The 23748-nt window shown below is 36.6% G+C and overlaps 2 protein-coding genes across 5 annotated transcripts; one reads left to right on the forward strand and one right to left on the reverse strand.

Moving 5' to 3' along the window:
* Positions 1–215: 215 nt before the first annotated feature.
* LOC138318052 (uncharacterized) lies at positions 216–2614 on the forward strand. Its single transcript, XM_069260106.1, has 2 exons — positions 216–527; positions 680–2614. Exon 2 carries the CDS (start codon positions 695–697, stop codon positions 1922–1924), a length of 1230 nt encoding a protein of 409 aa, XP_069116207.1. The 5' UTR covers positions 216–527; positions 680–694; the 3' UTR covers positions 1925–2614.
* LOC138318051 (endoplasmic reticulum membrane-associated RNA degradation protein-like) lies at positions 2587–23171 on the reverse strand. 4 transcript variants are annotated; one of them, XM_069260102.1, is made up of 18 exons: positions 22849–23171; positions 14635–14807; positions 13969–14126; positions 13456–13566; positions 12417–12506; positions 10438–10535; positions 10022–10146; positions 9480–9594; positions 9161–9263; positions 8122–8151; positions 7732–7800; positions 7074–7229; positions 6725–6802; positions 6349–6419; positions 5899–6039; positions 5117–5584; positions 4644–4745; positions 2587–4374 (listed from the first exon to the last, which is right to left on the reverse strand). In XM_069260102.1, the coding sequence occupies exons 2-18, from the start codon at positions 14762–14764 to the stop codon at positions 4239–4241; spliced, it is 2181 nt and encodes a 726-aa protein (XP_069116203.1). In that variant the 5' UTR covers positions 14765–14807; positions 22849–23171; the 3' UTR covers positions 2587–4238. The 4 variants fall into 4 exon arrangements, with proteins under 4 accessions (XP_069116203.1, XP_069116202.1, XP_069116204.1 ...); XM_069260101.1 differs by lacking the exon at positions 22849–23171 and adding an exon at positions 15220–15267; XM_069260103.1 differs by lacking the exon at positions 22849–23171 and adding an exon at positions 15230–15249.
* Positions 23172–23748: the final 577 nt, after the last annotated feature.

A 23748-nucleotide genomic window follows, 5' to 3' on the forward strand; every position in this document is an offset into this window, starting at 1 on the left:
ACCATAGCGAAACAATGGCCTGACCATTCTATAGCAAAGTTATCACATAACGTTTCCAGTGAAACAAATACAGCAACCTTTTCCGCCACGCTGGGTTTCAATGGACGTTCTCTTGTTAAAGAACAAACTACATCTCCAGTAATGGCTGGCCATTGTTTGGGCGCGGCGTACTTAATCTTAGCTTTCCGTTCTACATTAATTAATCATGACTTACGATCCTTTAAATAAAGACCCATACATCTTTGTTGTTCTAGAAATGTTTAGGAATTATGCTAGTACATAACAATGCTCCCAAGCGCTGTAGCCGGTAGTCGTTTAAACGAAGGCTTGTTTAGGTGGATGCATCACGGAATCACAGAAGCCGATGAGAAGAGATTTTAATCCAGGAATCAAGCTCCGCAGAAACGAATCTTCTGTTCCAATGACAACATGAACTCCTTTTACTCAGAGTGTTACTAAATGACAAGTGAATTTGATCAGAAAACCTTGTTTGAATATTTTGTAATCTATGACAACTCACCAGGAAGGTAAGACTATTCAATTAAGATCTTGATTAAAACAATTTGATACAAACTTTCCGTGAAATTATTCCTTTGAATACTCACATCATTTATTGTACATTATTATTAAGAAAAAGCCATATATGGATACTTTCTATCGCCTAAATTTTTCGTTTCAGACCAAGTTCCTTAAAATGCCAGTCAAACATCTTTCTCTGCGTGCACTGAATCAGGGTGTGAACAACCGGAATGCCAAGGTTCTGAGGAGATATGAGGATAGCTGTAAGAGTTTTGAAAAAGACTACCATACAGCCATGCGAGGCCATAGGGCAATATTGGCTGATGACCTCCAATTTGCATACTATCTTCTCAAACAAATGGAAAGATACGAAGACGAGAAACTTACCAAACGAAACGTAGTAGTCAGGTGTTCACACAAAATACCGAATCTTAAGATCAACATCAGTCGGCCAACGTCGAGGTTGGTGCCAGACTGTCCACTGACCGACAGACCTGTCGGAAATAGAGAGAAACGTGAGGATGTTATTCCCACTGTACGCCCACTTACGGCTCCTGCCGCCGGAAGATCTTTGACAACCGTAACGAAGAAGAATGACACAAGGAGATACAACCAGGTAAAGAATAAGGCTGGGAGGAAAGCACGCGGGAAACCAGCTCGGTCTCGATCAGCACCAGTACCTTCTCATCAAGAGGGTGACGAAGACGATGAACCGGTTCCACCAACGCCTTTGGCAAGATTCACTCGTACGTACGAATATAACCGGAAAGTACTGCTCTGTCGCAGTCGACAAGAGGAACTTAGATTGGAAAGGATAAGAGAAGCAGAAGACGGCAGTGAAGACGAAAGTAACTATGACGATTTAAAAGAGGATGACTTTGAAATCGAGGAAGAGGATAGTCACGAAACAAGAAAACATGACTATTGGATGTGGAAAATTGACGTTCTTTTCGAAAAATGGCGACGAAACGACAGAGAATTAGATGATGATGATATTTATAGCTTGTATGAGGAGGATTTAGATGAAGAAATATTCGATGATAATCAAATACAATCTTACATTAAACCTGGGATACGACAAATAAATACAACAGGGCGTACCCAGTTAGTCAGTTTCACCAAGAACAAAGTACTCAAGTACCGTTGGGCATTCGCTGGGGAACGTTTTAATAAAGGGGCAGACGACACCCGTAAAAATAGGCGCAAATTCGTTACTGCTGAACTCAGTAGCAAAGAGAGACAGAAAATACGGGAAGAAGCCGAGACGAAATGTCGAAGACTGAAAAGAATGGTCCAGGAAAGCGACTACCTTCGGAATGAAGTATACTTGATGGCGCCATTTTACAAAACGAAACAAGCCCTTATTGCCAAGGTTGCTGCAAAACAGCCGGCGTTGTTTCAATGAATATAGCAACAGTGCATGTATTGTTTTCATTGTGCATACAATTTAGTATGTCGACGATATTTTCGCTAGTGACAACTTCTGTCGGAAATTGAATCAAACATATGTAAGTGCAATAAATTATCACTGATCGTTACTATTCGCTGAAAATTCATGTAGATTTTCTAAGCATGTATGTCTGACTTTCTTTTTGAAGCAATCAGTGATTTTAATGGAAAAGTGCTGTCAACGCATGGGATTCCTGAAGTGTATAACAGGTATTTGACACAAATCGGAACTAAAACAAAATGCAAACCAAGGTAGGACTATCAGTTCAATACTGCCCGGATCCGTATTCATAATAACTTGCTGGTATCTATAGAAAAATGACGCCTAGCCGGTTATTTTCGCGGTTCTTTTTTTTCGTAAAACGAGAAAATTACATTTTTGAGGCTTTGAAATTTGCAATATGATTATGATAGTATAACTTATTCATACATTTCGCATTTTTTCGCAAATCAAATTTTCCATAGGAATGTCCCTGGAAATCGCGATATTATCACGAAAATAAACTTCACACGAAAATAACCGGTTATAGGTATATATACTACTGTATAAACATAATATGAAAGTAAATCGATGTTGTGCAATCTGGTTTTTAAACACTGATATAAATCAACAACATAGAAAATATAAATCTTTAATCATTTGAACAATAATAACATTAAAGTAGTTGTTTCAATGTTTCTCCTATGGCAGACGCATGCCTTGCACATAAAAGACAATTTTTTGTATAATAAAACAATGTTAAAATAACATTGATATTAGGTAAAAGACAGAGTTATAGATTAAAAAATTAGGAAACGATTGTGAAGAGCATTGTTATTATTGCAAGTAAGATTTTAATGAATTGTTATTAAAATAGCATCCACAAAATCTCAATTAAAACCCTTTCTTTTTTATTAGGTAGGCTTTCCCTGACTCCCTTGCCAATTTCGCTTGTTTTCCACTGCTATGAATTTGTATAGCAAAACATGTCACATGTAAACATAATTCATGTGAAGAATGTAAATTTCATATCTCAGTGTATTACATTAACAACACCATCTCAGACTTTCCGATATTTATTTGTATGGTTATGTTGATTTGATAGCTCTACTGTACAGTTGCTCATTACCAGGTATTTTACAAAAATTGGGCATTCAGCAAAAATTCAATACCTCGTAATTTTTTTGAAAAAATGGTTTTATACATATCATAATCTGTCACGTGAATGACACCTTCAAAGATTACAAATATGGTGTGCGAAAATTAATCACTACGAATAAGTTCTCAACAGTAAATCGTGAAACTTTACAACTGTACAGTATCTTTTATTTAGAATTATATTAGAGCTTCATCTATGAATACAAAAGTCTACCTCAGCAGAAAACACGTTTGGCACAGCTATCTAACACACAGTTCAAATTATACAGTAGCTATATCTAATATGGATACATCATTGTGGTCCATCGTCTGATAAATCCCATCAATTGCCTGTATCCACATTCTCATCTAGTATTGACCGAGTGAAATGAAGGAAGTAACATCAACTCTGAATGTTACCGTAGATGTATATCTTTTACTGTATACATTAATATGTAACAATATTTGCTTAACAATAAAACAGCTAAATTGTCCTTTTACCACATGATGAAATCCTAACTTGTTTTAGGAAAAGAGCGTTTCTTGTTGTTACAATATGTGTTCAACCAATTATGACTGTTTAAATCAACGTAAAACAATTTCGCAATTTGTGAATTTTGAAGACAATCAAAAATATAGATTATGCACGTTAAACATTTATAATATCTTATTTTCTTTGAATAATATAGTCTCTGTTGTCGAATAGTTGTTTCTTGCTTATTTTGTTGAAGGCTTTTCTGTTAATAAATGTTTGAACTGTTAACCTGAGTGCCTGTGTTATTATTATTATATGATTTTGGGTATTTCATGTTTAACATGGTGAAATAAATTGTAGCTCACCTGTCACCAATCTCCCTCTGTGTCTGTATTAGGATGGCGATTCGAGTACTACTTCATCAGACATTTACATGTATATCTACCATTTGTGTCACGATCACAATCGTTTATATTTACCATAATTTGTCCAGTGATACAAATGTCGTGGATTTCAACACTGCCAATGAAGCTATAGTAACATGATTTTACCCATCTCAAAAAGAGTTTGTGATCGTCAGGACTTAACTAGGTAACGTTTCACTTTGTCTAGTAGTCCGATACTTTGTCATGACTTGGCTAGGTAATGTTTGACTTTGTCTAGTAGTCCGATACTTTGTCATGACTTGGCTAGGTAATGTTTGACTTTGTCTATAAGTCCAATACCAAGATCTGTGGCTTCTATCCATTTACACTTATCAACACCAGTGTAAACCCTCAACTTCTCATTACACTGAAGAACTCCTTTTAAAAACCTGAAAAATTTCAAGGATACAATGTACGTACCACACTTTTAGTGCTTTTTACACCAGAAATTCCGTGCTAGAATATGTTTGCGCTATTTGTTTTTCTACTGTATGTTATTTGTATACCCAGGTAGCCATGGTGACAATTGCAAAAATTAATCATAGCACTATCTTATAAAAGATAGCTTTTGCGCTAAAATTTGTAGCATTTTATTTGAGCAGAGGATTTATCTGTTTATTGATTTGATAAAAAAATAAATTACAAATAACCTTCTTACCTGACTCTGGCTGTCCAGTTGCTTGGTGTAGTATCCAGGGAGTAGATTTGCCACATGGTTACAAACACAGTAAAATGTAGGCAGATGTGGAAACAGGGACAACTGAAAATACATAATTAAAATTCACCTGGCTGACTTCATTTCTAAAATTACAAGCCACAGTTACAGCCTACAATTTTTTTTCTATCTCGATATCAAATAATTAAAGTACAGTTAAAGTTATTTAAAAACTCATTTTTTCTGATTGTTTTTTAAAAATCCCCCAAAACACATATTACTTGACAACAGAATATACATCTGCATGTACTTATAAAGTTCTAAAATATGACACTACTATATATGTATCTCATTCAGAACAGGTTCCTTTTAAGGGACAGCACTGACTTTCTAAGCTTTAGTTATTCTGATCTATCAGTCTTCTCTCTGTCAGTTTTGACGAAGGGAAGTAACTCTGATCGATCACAGACAGATACCTGTTGATCAGTTTCCGTAGACTCTCTTCCTGTCTTGGCCGGAGTTTATCCATCCCTAATTGTGTCTGTCGGTCACTCACAGCCCGTTCAATTTGACTGACCACTGTCCAGCATTCTCCCAGGATCCTTTGTAACAGACCGACCACCTCACTCTGTTTTCCACTGTCCACTTGAGAACTTTCTCCATCTTTGGAAACTGTCCCTTTATTGTGGCTGGAGTTAACCACATCCATTGATACAGCCTGATCTAAATTTTGAATGGTGCCATTTTTGGTGGGTTTTGATTCATCTTTAATGGATCTGGCTTTGTCTAAACTGGGTTCGGACTGACCTACTGTTTGACCAGTGGCAACTGGTTTTATTCCATCTACGGTGGCAACAGCTTTATTAAATCTGTATAATGTACCTATCTTCTTAGTAAGAACTTTTGACATAAATCTTTGACCATCTTCCATTGGCTGTAGCAATCTGGTGTTATAGGAAAATGAATTCAGTATAACTAATTAGTGATGGTGAATTCAGTATAACTAATTAGTGATGGTAACAGAAAATTAAATGGTTAAACTTAACAACGTGGATGAGAAATAGATGGAAAACAGTCAGTTGATTAAGGACATTTTTAACAGTAAGGAAAGTTGATGTAACTGGGTCCAGGTAAAGGATCATTCAAAAAGGACACAGTGTGATATTTTCATGATAAATAAATGATATCCACTTGATTATAATTTGAAATCCATCATTCCGTTGAAGGAAATGTTTACAAACTACAAACATATTCATACCCGCTGATGACATTGTGTTTAGTAACACAGTCGTCTTTCCATCTCTCACAAATAGATTCTACCAGACTCTCCATCTCCGTTGTCATGGTTACCAGGACAGGGTGTTCCTCTCTACACAATTCTGTGTAGTGGAATGTCGTTCTGTGTATATCCAAAATGGAGAATAATTAATTTTTGACAAAAAGTCTAAACTCTTTCTACTTTACATGTATAACCCATATATCTTAAGATGTTCACAAGTGTCAACCAAGATAGCTAGGGTATAAGCAAATTACATATAAACATTTGAATCTAACTTGATGACATCTGGATGAAAAAAAAATAATTCTCACAATTAAAGTATCAAACCTGGTCCTAGAATTTGTAATTAATTGCATCTCTTGAAGATCTTTATATTTGAATTATTTGGAAAAATAAACTTTTAAAACACTATCCCGATTGTATGATTACCTGGGTTCCAGTTGGAAAGTGTAATGAATCTGGCCATTTAAGCCAGCCACTTTGTTTGTAACACTGGTAATCTGAAATAAGACAGATATAGAATATCTCTCAGTGTATGACTGACTTTAGCTACCATATAGCCGGTTATTCATGTGGGTCAAAAGTTTTACGATTGTGACTTAAACAAGAAAATTGATATAAGCGTTTTGAAATGTTCCTTTTTGGCCATTCAGAATATATATAATTCAACCATTTCTAAATAGTTTGTGTATATATTTTTTAGAGTCCTTCATTGACTGCGAATTTATTTATTTGAGAATATGTTGAAAATAATGAAGACACAAAATATTGTATAAAATGATATTAAGTGCTCTACTGTGCTTACCATCTGTTTGACCAAAGCCACAGGATGAAACAGAGACTGGTAACCATCCAGTGATCCAAAAGGTTTAGGAAAGTTTATCTTCATAAGAAAGGTAAAAACCCAAGCAAAACAAATGTTTTAAGTGTTACAAAAAAGAAATAAAACAAAGAACCATGACCCAACTATCTCAACATTTTTGTCTAAAGTTTTAAATGATAAAATGTTTATGCACATTGCCTGAGACCCACAGCTGATTGCACTCACTATGCCCTACATTTATCAGTGTTCCATAGAATGTAAGTGTATCAACTGTGGTTGTCCCGATGATGGTCCATGCATTGAATCATAAATTTAGACTTGGTATACTAACCGGACTAGTCTCCCTTCTGGTGGTGACGTACAATGCTGTACCCAAAATAACTGTAGCTAGTGTTTGAGGAAATGATCCAAGATCCACCTCCCCGTGGCCCAGTCTGTCCCGTACCCTGGGGCCGGCCGGGTATTCTAGTATGTCCAGTAGTAGGTCCTGTTGGAGATATAAGCAGCAAGTTTAAATTAACCTACACTATACCATAGGTACCAAACTCACTCTAAAGGTAAATGATGGAGTCTTTTCTTGTTAAGGAATGTCTAAGGAATAAAATGTTTCTAGACAAAAAATATTTTATGCATTTTAAAATAGGGTACATAAAGGTTTGAAGAAATGAATTCAGAGGCCTGTAAAAAGAAACTTTCATTCCAATTTGACTTAATTTTTATGAGGGGTTTCTCCTTTATTTCGATCCCTCATGCTCAGTGCCAATAAATGGCCCAGAGGCACTGTATTACCATCTGATGCCATAACTTTTTCACCCCTGAAATTCTATAATGAACTGTTACAACTTTAGCTTTAGAAGAGTTCAAATGTGTCTTTAGGGGTTAATGAGTTGATAAAACATGAGATCCCATCAGGAGTCATTTTTCTTAATAAATTCCAAAATGATACAATTACATTTCTAAGGATTAATAAGCACAACTAAGATACTTGCCATACAGTTTTCTCCTAAATGAGCTGCAACTACATTTTTCTGGCCATTGGGGAGATAAGGATCTAAAATCTGAAACAGAGCTTGAGCATCATATATTTCATGGATGTTCATATTTAACACAAACATTTGTAAATATCATATAAATAGCAGATCTGTATTTCAGCTGATGCCACTTCTTTTATTAGCCCATCACCCTTGGAATTTCATAATGGAATGTTCCAGTCCTTGAACTAGACCAGTCGAGATGTGTCTTCAGGGGTGAATGAGTTATGCAACACTTTAACTATCATAATGATTCTCAACATATCCATATATGGGTAGATTAAAAAGATGCTCAGTTTCATCATATGAAGATAAATCAGTTTATATCAGAAGCATTATAATACTTACCTCATCAAAGGTCGTGTAAAGTGTGGTTGTCTAAAGGGGAAAGAAAAATTAAGGTTTTTCTTTAATATTCAAAGCAAATTTCGCTTTAAGCTTACATTTTCTTTTAAATCTATGGCACAAGTTGGCTGTGAAGAAGAACTTCTCTTGTGCCAATACAATGATAGTTCTCTTTATGCTTGAAAATTGCATATCCTTGATAAAGTTTTACATTGTGCTCTACCAAACTGGGTGTCATATGATGACATCCATTTGTCATAATCACTATACATATATTAAGTAACAAAGCCAAGAGTGAAATCTTATTAGGTAGTAATTGACATCCAAAATTTGGCTATAGGGACCGCAGAATCAAACCAAAAATAGATTCCTGGAAATCCCCCTTTTGGGCAGAAGATTTCGTAGAGAGGTGAATGTTTCGGAGCCAGCTGATTGGGTATTCAGGGCGCATCAGTTTCAAAAGTTTAATGTGTGGGTTGAGCAATACATGTAGATGTAAAATATGTAAAGAAATTTTAAAATTCTGTCAAGTGTGTGTCTGACAGGGGGAGGTAATCAATATTGGAATTTCATGAATATTTTGGTCAATTTTTGGTGCGGAATTCAACATAAGATGGAACCCCCCAAATAAAAGTTTAGCAAGACGGTAGATCTTTATTTCTTTTTATTCACAGGTATGCCAGATGTCATTCTTCAAAATTAGTGACAGGTGACCAAACTTGAAAACTCCATCGAATCTGGACAGTGGCAAACGTTAACATATCGTATATAGAGAAATCATTTGGTTCTGCGGTCTCATTATGACGTCATAAGTATAAATATGAGGTTTAAACTATCTTTTTATGGCATCTATGATCTATATTGATGCCAGAGTTTTGCAGACAATCAACTCCTAATGCCCTAGTGCATATTATGAAGATTGTCTGCCAAGCTCTGGCATCAATATAGATTATAGATTCTATAAAAAGTTCAATGCTTAATTAAAACTTGCAATATTGCATTTACTCCTCACTGTCACAGTATAAACTAACTAATAGCTTACCTCAGCTGTGAGAACTCTCTCTGGACATTGGTTAACTATGGAGAACAGGACTCTCATAGCATGTTCTAGTTGTGGAAGTATCAATAAAGCAAAGTACCCATATCTTAAAAATAAATCAAAAACTCCACCAATAACAGAAAACTAATATTGACACCATTCAGAAATCCATGTTCAGACTTTTCGGGGTTTTCTTCATATTTAATGTGTCCTTATGGACTAACTTTTAATACAACATACCGAGACTTAGAAGAGAATATGAATAATATAGATTTTCTGACATTGGAGGATAATATTATTTCAAATAAGATTTCAAACTTACTTTCCTTTATGGTACCAGTCTAATGCAGTGGACCATACAGGTAACAATGTTCTGGAAATAATGCTGGACGATTCAAACAACTTCATTATCTCCGATTTGTCTGGAACTCTGGCCTCTGTGTTAAAAAGGACATTATCACTCAAATATTCTACTACTGAGCTGAGAAAATTCCATATCTATCAGAAGGTAAAGGTTTTTGCTGCCATATTTTTTCCTACCCAGGTAATTGATATCTAGACAATCATAAGAGATTAAGTTTAGATTACCAGATACCAAGGTACCATTTCCACCTTTTAACTCAGTCACCACTGAAATTTCATAATGAACTGGTCCTGTCTTTGGTTTAGAAGAGCCTAGCTGTGTCTTTAGGGGTGAATTAATGGGTTAATTTATAAGAAGAATTTCAGATTTAAAATAAAATAGGGGATTCATTAAGTCATCAGCAAGATAAAATTGCAATTATTAAACTGAATCACTTGACACGAGATGTACCACAAAAGATGTTTTGTTTATTTCTTATACATTGTTAATGTTTAAATTACCTGAGAAGTTTGATTGGTAGACTGCTAGCTGTGGAAAGTCTGTATATGGTCTGTGTATAATGTTGAAGTCTTTCTCCAGTAAAGATCCTAGACTTGGTACAAGTAGTAATAAGAACCAAGTGTACCTAAAAGTAAATACTCTATAGTTCTTAAGGATATAATAGCCTGTTAAATGATGGCCTAGTACACATAATTAATTGAATGATCTCCCTTTAACTTGCGTAGAAACTGTTTCCAAACCAATATATTTTTCCTAGATGTACAATTAATTATTATTGTACAAACAAGCTGCATTTTTTCTTCAAATTTTTACAACCATAAGCTGGGTAAATGTAAAGATTTTCTAGATATGTAGATAAACAGATCATTTATCGCTTAAAGCAGCAAAAATAAGTTGTATATATAAAATCTATAACCTTTGGGGTATTTCACCAGGAGCGGGGAAGCCATGCCATACCACATTCCGCAGGTTTAGAGATGTAGGAGGCCCTAATACAATACGTATTGTTTGTATCTACAATACAGTACAGTCTGATAATATAAGGACAATTTAGAACAACACAGTGATACTGAATAATACACTTTAGGGTAAACTGAGATAACTATGATCCTGCTTACCACACTTTGTAATGACCAACATATGTCTGTACAGAATGTCTAAGTCCTGTGCATATAATCTGTGTAAAGTCAAATGTCTGCACAGAATGTCTAAATTCTGTGTCATATATAATCTGTGTAAATCAAATAATAACTGATAATATAAGAACAATTTAGAATAACACAGTGATACTGAATGATACACTATAGGGTAGACTGAGATAACTATGATCCTGCTTACCACACCAAAGGTATGTCTAAATCCTGTGTCATATCTAATCTGTGTAAAGTCAAATGTTTGCACAGAATGTCTAAATCCTGTGTCATATATAATCTGTGTAAAGTCAAATGTCTGCACAGAATGTCTAAATCCTGTGTCATATATAATCTGTGTAAAGTCAAATGTCTGCACAGAATGTCTAAATCCTGTGTCATATATAATCTGTGTAAAGTGAAATGTCTGCACAGAATGTCTAAATCCTGTGTCAGATATTAATCTGTGTACAGTCAAATGTCTGCACAATATGTCTAATACCTGTGCATATATAATCTGTGTAAAGTCAAATGTCTGCACAATATGTCTAATACCTGTGTCATATATAATCTGTGTAAAGTCAAATGTCTGCACAGAATGTATAAATCCTGTGTCATATATAATCTGTGTAAAGTCAAATGTCTGCACAGAATGTTTAAATCCTGTGTCATATATAATCTGTGTAAAGTCAAATGTCTGCACAGAATGTATGTAAATGCAATAATCTGTGTAAAGTCAAATGTCTGCACAGAATGTCTAAATCCTGTGTCATATATTAAATTGTGTAAAGTCAAATGTCTGCACAGAATGTCTAAATCCTGTGTCATATATAATCTGTGTAAAGTCAAATGTCTGCAAAAAATGTCTATTTCCTGTGCGTATATAATTTGTGCACAGTCAAATGTCTGCACAGAATGTCTAAATTATGTGTCATATATAATCTGTGTAAAGTCAAATGTCTGCACAGAATGTATGTAAATGCAATAATCTGTGTAAAGTCAAATATCTGCACAGAATGTCTTAATCCTGTGTCAGATTTAATCTGTGTAAAGTCAAATGTCTGCACAGAATGTATGTAAATGCAATAATCTGTGTAAAGTCAAATGTCTGCACAGAATGTCTAAATCCTGTGTCATACATATTCTGTGTAAAGTCAAATGTCTGCACAGAATGTCTAAATCCTGTGTCACATATAATCTGTGTTAAGTCAAATGTCTGCACTGAATGTATGTAAATGCAATAATCTGTGTATTTGAGTTAATAAGTCTGACATTCTGATCTATCAGAGTTATTTCCCTTTATTGCACTCTGTTAGTACTTATCACAGGGACAAGGCATGAAATTTTTAACCAACAGTATATATACATATATAATATATGCATATATACTGTTGTATATATACTGTTGGTTAAAAATTTCATTCATGCCAGGTCCCTGTGGTACTTACAGCTATAGGACACCATCGGGCCTTTCCGACCAGTGTCTGATATTGTAAAGACAAAAAGAAAAGAAGGGAAGTAACTCTGATAGACCTGAATAAGTATAAGGTTAAGGAAGCAGTGGGTCAATTAAATGGAAATACTATGTTGTATATCTTTAAAAGAAACTGGTAATTATGAGAATTTCAGAAAATCTAGCAGGAGCCAACAAGCTAATGTATGAATTAGAAAAGGTACTGACGGTATGTAAATGTAGAATATAGGAAAAAATTTATGTATATCAGAAAATCTGTATCAAATATTTGATGTTTTCATGCTAACTTACTGCTGTTGGTCCAAATATCTGTGTAAGTTCCGGAGTAAGTAAGAGATCCTTCAGCAGAGATGGACACTGAGATCCTCTAGTGAGATACACCTACAGCACATTCAGATACACCAATAAATTATACATGTATCTTAATATCAAACTTATGGATTCATTTATAAAACATATTGTCCTAGAGAATGATCAGTCTTCTGAGTCTTCTTGTAGTAGCTTATGGCTAGCTTGATACCTCACTAAACAATAAATGGAAGGTCCTACACATGCTGTGATATTGTTACTGTGAAATCATTATTTTCGTTTGGCTCAATTTTCGTGGATTCTAAAACTTTACTATTTCGTTGGCACTTACCACACAACACAGTTACAATCACAATCTAGAGTCGGTACTTAGCCAGTGTTTTTACAGATGTGTCCAACAAACAATTATCGTGTCACATTGATAGAGTCATGATATACTCAATCAATTATTTGTTGGTACATGTATATGAAGTCTATGAAATTCTGAACACTATCTTTGTTTGAACAATATTTTCCAACTTTGAACTTGTCATGCTTGTCCCCGAAATAGACCTTATTTAGTGAGGTAATAATCATCCTACAATGTATGAACGCATAAACTTACATGACATTGGTATGGTATATATATTTTCGTGGGGATGTAAATTCGTTGATTTTGGTCAAAAAACGAAATCCACGAAAATTAAACCCCCACGAAAATTAATGATTTCACAGTAATTTGAAAACAATATAAGTATCCAGAATATTTAATGTCATTAGAGTTACCATTACTCATCATCTGTTGATTTATGATAGTATCCTTGTGCATAGCAGACTGCCAAAAGTGTTCTAGAGATAATGTAAAAGTTACCTGTACTTTGGCCTCCAAATGACCCTGTAGCAGGTATTGCCTTAAATCTTCTCTTTTTTTGTAGCCTCAAATATAATATGATTTATTAATTAGGATTAAGATACATCTTATATGCTAAAAATTGTGAGGAGGAAGATATTTTAAAATTTGTAATGTGTTCATAGATCTTACATCTCCAAGGGATCGCTCCAACACAGAAGTCACAACCAACATCGCCAACATGTGGTCCACATTTCCTTTGTCTTTGGGTGAATAAAGCATATGAAAACACTCTGCCAGTACCTATTACAAAGCAAGCCAATAAAACAAACTTTTTTTGTAGAATGGCAATTTTAATGTATGGTATGTATATTGCATACACTTTCTCATCCTCAATATTCCAAGGGTTACTTAGTATCTCTGTCATTATATTCACCTCTGGACTATGTCATATTAAAACAGCAGAAAACACAGGTAAATTGATCCATTTCAGGAGATCTAATTGACCTGTTAGTGCAATTACAGGCCTATGACACAGTCCAGCGGTGGATATAACAACAGCGATGGTAACCCCTTGTGTACTGAGGATGCACTTTCTGTTCTAAAGCATGAATAACTTTCATTATATTTCATATTGTTACATTGTAGAAAGAAATATTAATTCTGCAAAATGGTCTTATATAACCTACATGTAAGCAAACTCACCTCTGGTACACCTGTCCATGATGTAAGGGGAAATAACTGATGTCTATACTCTTCTGAAGTTAATTTGGAAAAATATTCTTCAGATTGTAAGAACAATGAAGCCAGTAATCTGACACATTCTTCAAAATACAGTTTTTCATCAGTGAATCTTGATGAATCTAAAAAACATAACGAAAACTTCTAAACAAAGTTACAATTTTGATTGATAAAATCACCATGCAAGTCTGAAAGTGCTGCATAAGATTTAGAGAAAAGGTAGAACGAATTCAAGTTAACTGCAATATAAATATTACATGTATTTACACCTAGTAGTCTTTTGATAATTAAAAGAAAGTAGCATGTAAAGGTCCTTATGCCCTATCTGTTTAAATACTCGAATAATTTATATGAGGAATGCATGTGTAAGAAATAATTTTATTCCACATACCAGAACTTTTTTTCTCTATTTTCTTTGTCTGTGAGAGGAATTAACTCTAAATGCAGACACTGAGTATAGTTAATGTATAGTTAATGGTACATACATTAATTTGTTCACTTTCCAGAAAGCTTACAATATACAGTTATATGTCATTTCTGAAATCTAACTATACCAAAATATATCTATTTGAAGTATTATAAATTCAAATTGATCCACATTAATCTTACCCTTTCCTTGACCAAACCCACCTGGCAGTATGGTTTCTAGACCTTGCCAGTCTACTGTACCAGAACCTGTTAGAAGACACAGCCCGTCTGTTCGACAACAAATGCCTGTGTTGCTGATGAGGTGCCTCACTCCTGGAGACAGGGCAGACATTTTTTTGAGTAGTTAGAATTATTTCCCTTTACCTCCTCTCATACTAAAAATGAAGAGATAATCATCCAATGAAATGATGCACATGTACAATTATACATCTATAAATGTAGACTTTTGGCATGACACTGTAGTTTATCATATCAGGTTATCTTCTATTGTATACTGGTTTCTATTGTATACTGGTTAAATTTCTGTATTTTGTATACAGAGTACAGAGTATACAACAAACTGCCCCTTGATTCCATCATATCCTTATAATAGAAATACCGATACAGCCCAATCCCAATGCACAGTGACATGTGCAGAGGTTTGTTTCTGTTTATTTCATGAAAAAAACAAGCGCCACGGGTATATTTAGAATCTGTAACGATATCTGCAGACATTTAGTGAACGTCATGGTCTCTGATTACAGTACCTAACAGAGAAATTAAACAGATCTTATGCAGGCTACTCACTCTTGTTTACCTTGGAAATGTTTACGGAAGCTACAAGATGAATGTAGTTTTCGACTCAAAGAGCTGTTGATATTTCCGGAATACGTTCCGGATTGTTCTTCATTCATTACACACAGTTCTTCAATCGGACACTGGTTACTTTTTATCAGCCGATCATTTTAATCAAGGACGTATATGAGATCCTTGCTTTAATAAATTGCTAGTATTTTCTGTGTTTTTTTTTTTACTAAATTTCCCCTTATTTTAAGGCCAAAAAATATATGTCTGTTTAGGGTTAGCTCTACTGTACATTGGCAAAAAATAGGGTCGGTCGGTCGGTCGGGAGGATTTAAAAAAATTTTTATTGGTGGCTTTCACTCTAAAATGATGGCCGGAACCGGAGTCTGAGAGCGAAATCCCGACTTTTGATTTTTTTTTCGTAGAAAAGTGGGAAAAAATTAGGGTCGAGGGTGAAAATTAGGGTTGGTCGGGTAACCCTAAACAGACATTTTTTGGCGTAATATTAATAATATAATAAGAATGTTAATATACAAATATTTCTTTCCGATGCATAAATCAGATATTATTATTTTCCTAAGTAAAATAACAACGACACGATTTAAGTTGGAAAACTTTCACTAAATTTTATCTATTCCTCCACTTTCTTATACCATTTAATAAGCATATTAAGGATTTTTACTGATACTGTAATTTTGGCAGGTTATTTTTTTTCATCGGTTATCTATTTGAAACTATAAAATTTGATGAATTAACCGGTGAAAATTATTACAATGGACAGACAAAACATGTTCGAACATTGGAAAAAAACCTGGCGAATGGTGGATTGATTCAAAGTTGCGAACGTTTGGTAAACTTTCATACAAGGATTGAACTAGTATCTGGATTTTGAATTAAATAATGGTGGCTTAGTTTGGGATGAAGAATTTGATAAGATTTGGAAACAAGGGAAGTAAAAATGGCTACGTCACACGATTGTTTAGTGTTTGATACAATGTGAGTAGACGTCAATAAAATGTGTGGTGATCGAAAAAGCGTTGAGTTTGGTACAAGATTGTTTAGTGTTTGATACAAGGTGGGTAGACGTCAATAAAATGTATTGTGATCGAAAAGGTTGTGAGTTGTTTGGTACAAGGTGGGCAGACGTCAATACAATGTGATCGAAAAGGGTGGTGAGTCTTTGGTACAAGGTGGGAAGACGTCAATACAATGTGTGGTGATCGAAAAGGGTTGGCGAGTGTTTGGTACAAGGTGGGCAGACGTCAATACAATGTATTGTGATCGAAAAGGGTTGGTGAGTGTTTGGTACAAGGTGGGCAAGACGTCAATACAATGTGATCGAAAAGGGTAGGTGAGTCTTTGGTACAAGGTGGGTAGATAGACGCCAATACAATGTGTGGTGATCGAAAAAGGGTTGGTGAGTTTTTGGTACAAGGTGGGAAGACGTCAATACAATGTGATCGAAAAGGGTTGATGAGTCTTTGGTACAAGGTGGGTAGATAGACGCCAATACAATGTGTGGTGATCGAAAAGGGTTGGTGAGTGTTTGGTACAAGGTGGGTAGACGTCAATACAATGTGATCGAAAAGGGTTGGTGAGTCTTTGGTACAAGGTGGGTAGATAGACGCCAATACAATGTGTGGTGATCGAAAAAGGGTTGGTGAGTTTTTGGTACAAGGTGGGAAGACGTCAATACAATGTTTGGTGATCGAAAAGGGTTGGTGAGTGTTTGGTACAAGGTGGGTAGACGTCAATACAATGTGTGGTGATCGAAAAGGGTAGTGGTGTGTCTTTGGTACAAGGTGGGAAGACGTCAATACAATGTTTGGTGATCGAAAAGGGTTGGTGAGTGTTTGGTACAAGATTAGCGAGTGTTCGGTACAAGATAAGCGAGTGTTTGATACAAGGTGGGTAGACGTCAATAAAATGTGTGGTGATCGAAAAGGGTTGGTGAGTGTTTGGTACAAGGTGGGTAGACGTCAATACAATGTGTGGTGATCGAAAAGGGTTGGTGAGTGTTTGGTACAAGGTGGGTAGACGTCAATACAATGTGTGGTGATCGAAAAGGGTTGGTGAGTGTTTGATACAAGGTGGGTAGACGTCAATACAATGTGTGGTGATCGAAAAGGGTTGGTGAGTGTCTTTGGTACAAGGTGGGTTAGACGTCAATACAATGTGTGGTGATCGAAAAAGGGTTGGTGAATGATTGGTACAAGATGGTTGAGCGAGTGTTTGGTATAAGGTGGGTAGACGTCCAATACAATGTGTGGATGTGATCGAAAAGGGTTACAAGTGAGTGTTTGATACAAGGTGGGTAGACGTCAATAAAATGTGTGGTGATCGAAAAGAGTTGATGAGTCTTTGGTACAAGGTGGGTAGACGTCAATATAATGTGTGGTGATCGAAAAGGGTTGGTGAGTGTTTGGTACAAGGTGGGAAGACGTCAATACAATGTGATCGAAAAGGGTAGGTGAGTCTTTGGTACAAGGTGGGTTGACATCAATATAATGTGTGGTGATCGAAAAGGGTTGGTGAGTGTTTGGTACAAGGTGGGTAGACGTCAATACAATGTGTGGTGATCGAAAAGGGTTGGTGAGTGTTTGGTACAAGGTGGGTAGACGTCAATACAATGTGTGATCGAAAAGGGTTGGTGAGTGTTTGGTACAAGGTGGGTAGACGTCAATACAATGTGTGGTGATCGAAAAGGGTTGGTGAGTGTTTGGTACAAGGTGGGTAGACGTCAATACAATGTGTGGTGATCGAAAAGGGTTGGTGAGTGTTTGGTACAAGGTGGGTAGACGTCAATACAATGTGTGGTGATCGAAAAGGGTTGGTGAGTCTTTGGTACAAGGTGGGTTGACATCAATAAAATGTGTGGTGATCGAAAAGGGTGGTGAGTTTGGTAACAAGGTGGGCAGACGTCATACAATTGATCGAAAAGGGTGGTGATTTGGACAAGGTGGGAGACGTCAATAAATGTGATCGAAAAGGGTTGGTGAGTTTTGGTACAAGGTGGGTAGACGTCAATAAAATGTGTGGTGATCGAAAAGGGTTGGATGAGTGTTTGGTACAAGGTGGGTAGACGTCAATACAATGTGTGGTGATCGAAAAGGGTTGGTGAGTGTTTGGTACAAGGTGGGAGACGTCAATACAATGTATGGTGATCGAAAAGGGTTGGTGAGTGTTTGGTACAAGGTGGGTAGACGTCAATACAATGTGTGGTGATCGAAAAGGGTTGGTGTACAGATAGAGTGTTTACAAGGTGGGTAGACGTCAATACAATGTGTGGTGATCGAAAAGGGTTGGTGAGTGTTTGGTACAAGATTAGCGAGTGTTTGATACAAGGTGGGTAGACGTCAATAAAATGTGTGGTGATCGAAAAGGGTTGATGAGTGTTTGGTACAAGGTGGGTAGACGTCAATACAATGTGTGGTGATCGAAAAGGGTTGGTGAGTGTTTGGTACAAGGTGGGTAGACGTCAATAAATGTGTGGTGATCGAAAAAGAGGTTGTACAAATGAGTGTTTGTACAAGGTGGGTAGACGTCAATAAAATGTGTGGTGATCGAAAAGGGTTGATGAGTGTTTGGTACAAGGTGGGTAGACGTCAATACAATGTGTGGTGATCGAAAAGGGTTGGTGAGTGTTTGGTACAAGGTGGGTAGACGTCAATACAATGTGTGGTGATCGAAAAGGGTTGGTGAGTGTTTGGTACAAGATAAGCGAGTGTTTGATACAAGGTGGGTAGACGTCAATAAAATGTGTGGTGATCGAAAAGGGTTGGTGAGTGTTTGGTACAAGGTGGGTAGACGTCAATACAATGTGTGGTGATCGAAAAGGGTTGGTGAGTGTTTGGTACAAGGTGGGTTGACATCAATAAAATGTGTGGTGATCGAAAAGGGTTGATGAGTGTTTGGTACAAGGTGGGTAGACGTCAATACAATGTGTGGTGATCGAAAAGGGTTGGTGAGTGTTTGGTACAAGATGTGGGGCAGACGTCAATTGGTGATCGAAAAGGGTAGGTGAGTCTTTGGTACAAGGTGGGTAGACGTCAATACAATTGTGTGGTGATCGAAAAAAAGGGTTAGTTTCGGTACAAGATAGCGAGTGTTGGTACAAGGTGGGTAGACGTCAATATAATGTGTGGTGATCGAAAAGGGTTGGTGAGTGTTTGGTACAAGATTAGCGAGTGTTTGATACAAGGTGGGTAGACGTCAATAAAATGTGTGGTGATCGAAAAGGGTTGGTGAGTGTTTGGGTACAAGGTGGGTAGACGTCAATACAATGTGTGGTGATCGAAAAGGTTGGTGAGTGTTTGGTACAAGAGCAGTGTTTGGTACAAGATTCGAAAAGCGTTGTGTTGGTACAAGGTGGGTAGACGACGTCAATAAAATGTGTGGTGATCGAAAAGGGTTGGTGAGTGTTTGGTACAAGGTGGGTAGACGTCAATACAATGTGTGGTGATCGAAAAGGGTTGGTGAGTGTTTGGTACAAGGTGGGTAGACGTCAATAAAATGTGTGGTGATCGAAAAGGTTGGTTTTGTAAAGTGTTTGGTACAAAATTAGCGAGTGTTTGATACAAGGTGGGTAGACGTCAATAAAATGTGTGGTGATCGAAAAGGGTTTGATGAGTGTTTGGTACAAGGTGGGTAGACGTCAATAAAATGTGTGGTGATCGAAAAGGGTTGGTGAGTGTTTGGTACAAGGTGGGTAGACGTCAATACAATGTGTGGTGATCGAAAAGGGTTGGTGAGTGTTTGGTACAAGGTGGGTTGACATCAATAAAATGTGTGGTGATCGAAAAGGGTAGGTGAGTGTTTTGGTACAAGGTGGGTAGACGTCAATACAATGTGTGTGATCGAAAAGGGTAGGTGAGTCTTTGGTACAAGGTGGGTAGACGTCAATATAATGTGTGTGGTGATCGAAAAGGGTTGGTGAGTGTTTGGTACAAGGTGGTAAGGTGGTAGACGTCAATACAATGTGTGGTGATCGAAAAGGGTTGGTGAGTGTTTGGTACAAGGTGGGAAGACGTCAATAAAATGTGTGGTGATCGTACAAAAGGTCATAAATGTGTGTGATGAGTGTTTGGTACAAGAAGCGAGTGTTTGGTGGGTAGACGTCAATAAAATGTGTGGTGATCGAAAAGGGTTGGTGAGTGTTTGGTACAAGGTGGGTAGACGTCAATACAATGTGTGGTGATCGAAAAGGGTTGGTGAGTGTTTGGTACAAGATGAGTGGATCAAGACGTCAATGTGTCAATGTGATCGAAAAGGGTTAGGTGAGTCTTTGGTACAAGGTGGGAAGACGTCAATACAATGTGTGGTGATCGAAAAGGGTTGGTGAGTGTTTGGTACAATGTGATACAAGGTAGACGTCAATACAATGTGTGTGATCGATCGAAAAGGGTTGGTGAGTGTTTGGTACAAGATTAGCGAGTGTTTGATACAAGGTGGGTAGACGTCAATAAAATGTGTGGTGATCGAAAAGGGTTGGTGAGTGTTTGGTACAAGGTGGGTAGACGTCAATACAATGTGTGGTGATCGAAAAGGGTTGGTGAGTGTTTGGTACAAGATATGGGTAAGACGTCAAAAAATGTGTGGTGAATCGAAAAGGGTTGGTGAGTTCATTGGTACAAGGTGGGTAGACGTCAATACAAATGTGTGGTGATCGAAAAGGGTTGGTGAGTGTTTGGTACAAGGTGGGTAGACGTCAATACAATGTGTGGTGATCGAAAAGGGTTGGTGAGTGTTTGGTACAAGGTGGGTAGACGTCAATACAATGTGTGGTGATCGAAAAGGGTTGGTGAGTGTTTGGTACAAGGTGGGTAGACGTCAATACAATGTGTGGTGATCGAAAAGGGTTGGTGAGTGTTTGGTCAATAGCGAGTGTTTGGTACAAGGTGGGTAGACGTCAATATAAATGTTTGTGGTGATCGAAAAGGGTTGGTGAGTGTTTGGTACAAGGTGGGCAGACGTCAATACAATGTGTGGTGATCGAAAAGGGTTGGTGAGTGTTTGGTACAAGATTAGGTGACGTCAATACAATGTATTGTGATCGAAAAGGGTTGGTGAGTCTTTGGTACAAGGTGGGCAGACGTCAATACAATGTGTGGTGATCGAAAAGGGTTGACGAGTGTTTGGGTACAAGATTAGCGAGTGTTTGTACAAGATAAGTGGCAAGATTAGTGAGTGTTTGGTACAAGGTGGGTAGACGTCAATACAAATGTGTGGTGATCGAAAAGGGTTGACGAGTGTTTGGTACAAGGTGGAAGACGTCAATACAATGTATTGTGATCGAAAAGGGTTGGTGAGTCTTTGATACAAGGTGGGAAGACGTCAATTCAATGTGTGGTGATCGAAAAGGGTAGGTGTGTCTTTGGTACAAGATTAGCGAGTGTTTGGAAAATTAAGGGAACATTAGCTTGACAAGAGACTTGGCAAGAATTCCCACATATAATACATTATGATACATTATATACTGACCATTGGTTCCTTTGAGCTTGACGAGTGTTTGGTATATGATTAAGTGAGCGCTGCATAAAAAGTTGATGAACTTCGAATATATAACGGATCCATAAGCATTTGATTACAAAGTTGTTGGATGTAATACTTCTGATATATTGGTGCCATTTCCTGCTCAGCCACTTTGGCATGTTAAGCTTGCAGCTATATATAGAAGTATTAAAAGCACCAACATTCAAAGACTGAATATTTATCAAAATCCCTATTTTGTTTTTAACAATTGAGTTAACAGTGGATTTTAACACTCATAATACTACATATGTTGGTCGAAGCTTTGAAGCAATAACATTATTATTTCTATTTGTTCTATTTGCATCCCTTCCGAACACAAGCGATCCTTTTGTAAAGTTGTTGTATTTCAAGACCTAGTCTCTCCATGATTATTATATTAGATATGCTGTGATTTTCAACTATTCTCATTGGCTAATACATGGTCACGTGTAGTTCGATATAAAGCATATCGACTCGATGTATCCATTCTTAGAAACACCGAGTTAATATTCCTTTGTGAACTTCATTGCCCAAACGTTGAGTTCTTCAGGGTGGCGTCCTATGTCAAACGTTTTTTTCGTTAATTACGAAGAAAACGTCGGCCATAGGACGCTACCCTGAAGAACTACATACGAGCATATTTTTGACACTTGTGTCAAAGCAACTAGATACATATTGTATCTAATATAAAAATTAAGGACTTTTGTTGCCCGAGGTCGTTATTTTAGATTCAACCAGGGCGATATTAAACCATATGAACCGAAACAAAGGTCCATAATTGATATTAGTATTCACCAGTGTTACACTGTCATTTTCAGTGAAATCAAACAGTTTTTATTTGGTACACAAACATAGCTTTACATTATTTTGTATTTTGTTATTCGAACTAACAATTTAAACTTATTTGAACGAAATATCACACTTTGCATTATAAAAATAATGTCAATATTAGGTTAAATATTGCGTTTGACATTATTCGATGAAAAAAATATAAATCTTTTTTCGCGATAATGTGTGTTTAACATGCATGGAAGCTAACGTCTGGGCATATATGTACAATAACACTAGCATGCTATCGTCTTGCACTGTATAGCGGTTATTGATCTTAAATCTATAACATACCACTGATGCCTTTAAACTGATGGTCACGATATTGAAATGTTCACAGAAGATGTTTAAAACCCCACTGGCAGATTTGTCAAAGAAGAAAAGCATTGTCATGGTTACAGTCTCATCATTTGGTATGGGTTTTTTTTCTCACTTTTTAATATATTCCAATTAAGCCTTAATATAGCACGCTTCTTACGGATGTGTTTTGTTTGTGAACGTCTTCTGAGCTGATTCCCCTCAAGTTACAAAACCACGTCAGAATCTGAGATCCATCAACATTGGCAAAACGTAAACAGATGCAACGGATCGAAAGAGTTTTAATTGAAGAAAATTTAATGTAAAATCCATGTAAAGGAAAGCCACAAGACCGTAAAACATTACATAATGCTGTCTAGTGTGTATTTATCTGGAATAGGGTATTTACAATGGCCTCTTGGGTCAAAAACCACAGCTTCCGGCGGAAGGAACAGGAAGTGTGCATGACAAAGCTTTTTTCACTCATTTGATCGTATTCTTGACTCCGACCTTGACCTTATACTTCCGTTTTTTCTAAAGCTCGCAATTAAGCAGAGCTAGACAGCAACAAGTCATGAAAGATACAAGAAAGATAAGTTAGTTCTGTTGCCAATGTAGCAAAGGCTGAGCAACATATCTAGTAAATCAATAAATATCTCAAAATATCATCCAAACATGTTCGTTACAAAGACATTGTGATGTCGCCTTGTTGTCATTTGACACTGAAATCTGCGTCATTCTTTTTAACAATGCATTATTCTCCAACGAAAACGTTATTAGAGTGTTTTAGCTATTGCAGTTGAAGAACACGTTGAACATCAAATGAACTATTGTCGTGACGGATATCATTAAGCACTCTCAAATAACCTTCCTTATTATAGAAAAGTCTAACTTACT

This window comes from Argopecten irradians, chromosome 3 (genome assembly GCF_041381155.1).
Source record: "Argopecten irradians isolate NY chromosome 3, Ai_NY, whole genome shotgun sequence".
In the NCBI taxonomy this organism is placed as follows: domain Eukaryota; kingdom Metazoa; phylum Mollusca; class Bivalvia; order Pectinida; family Pectinidae; genus Argopecten; species Argopecten irradians.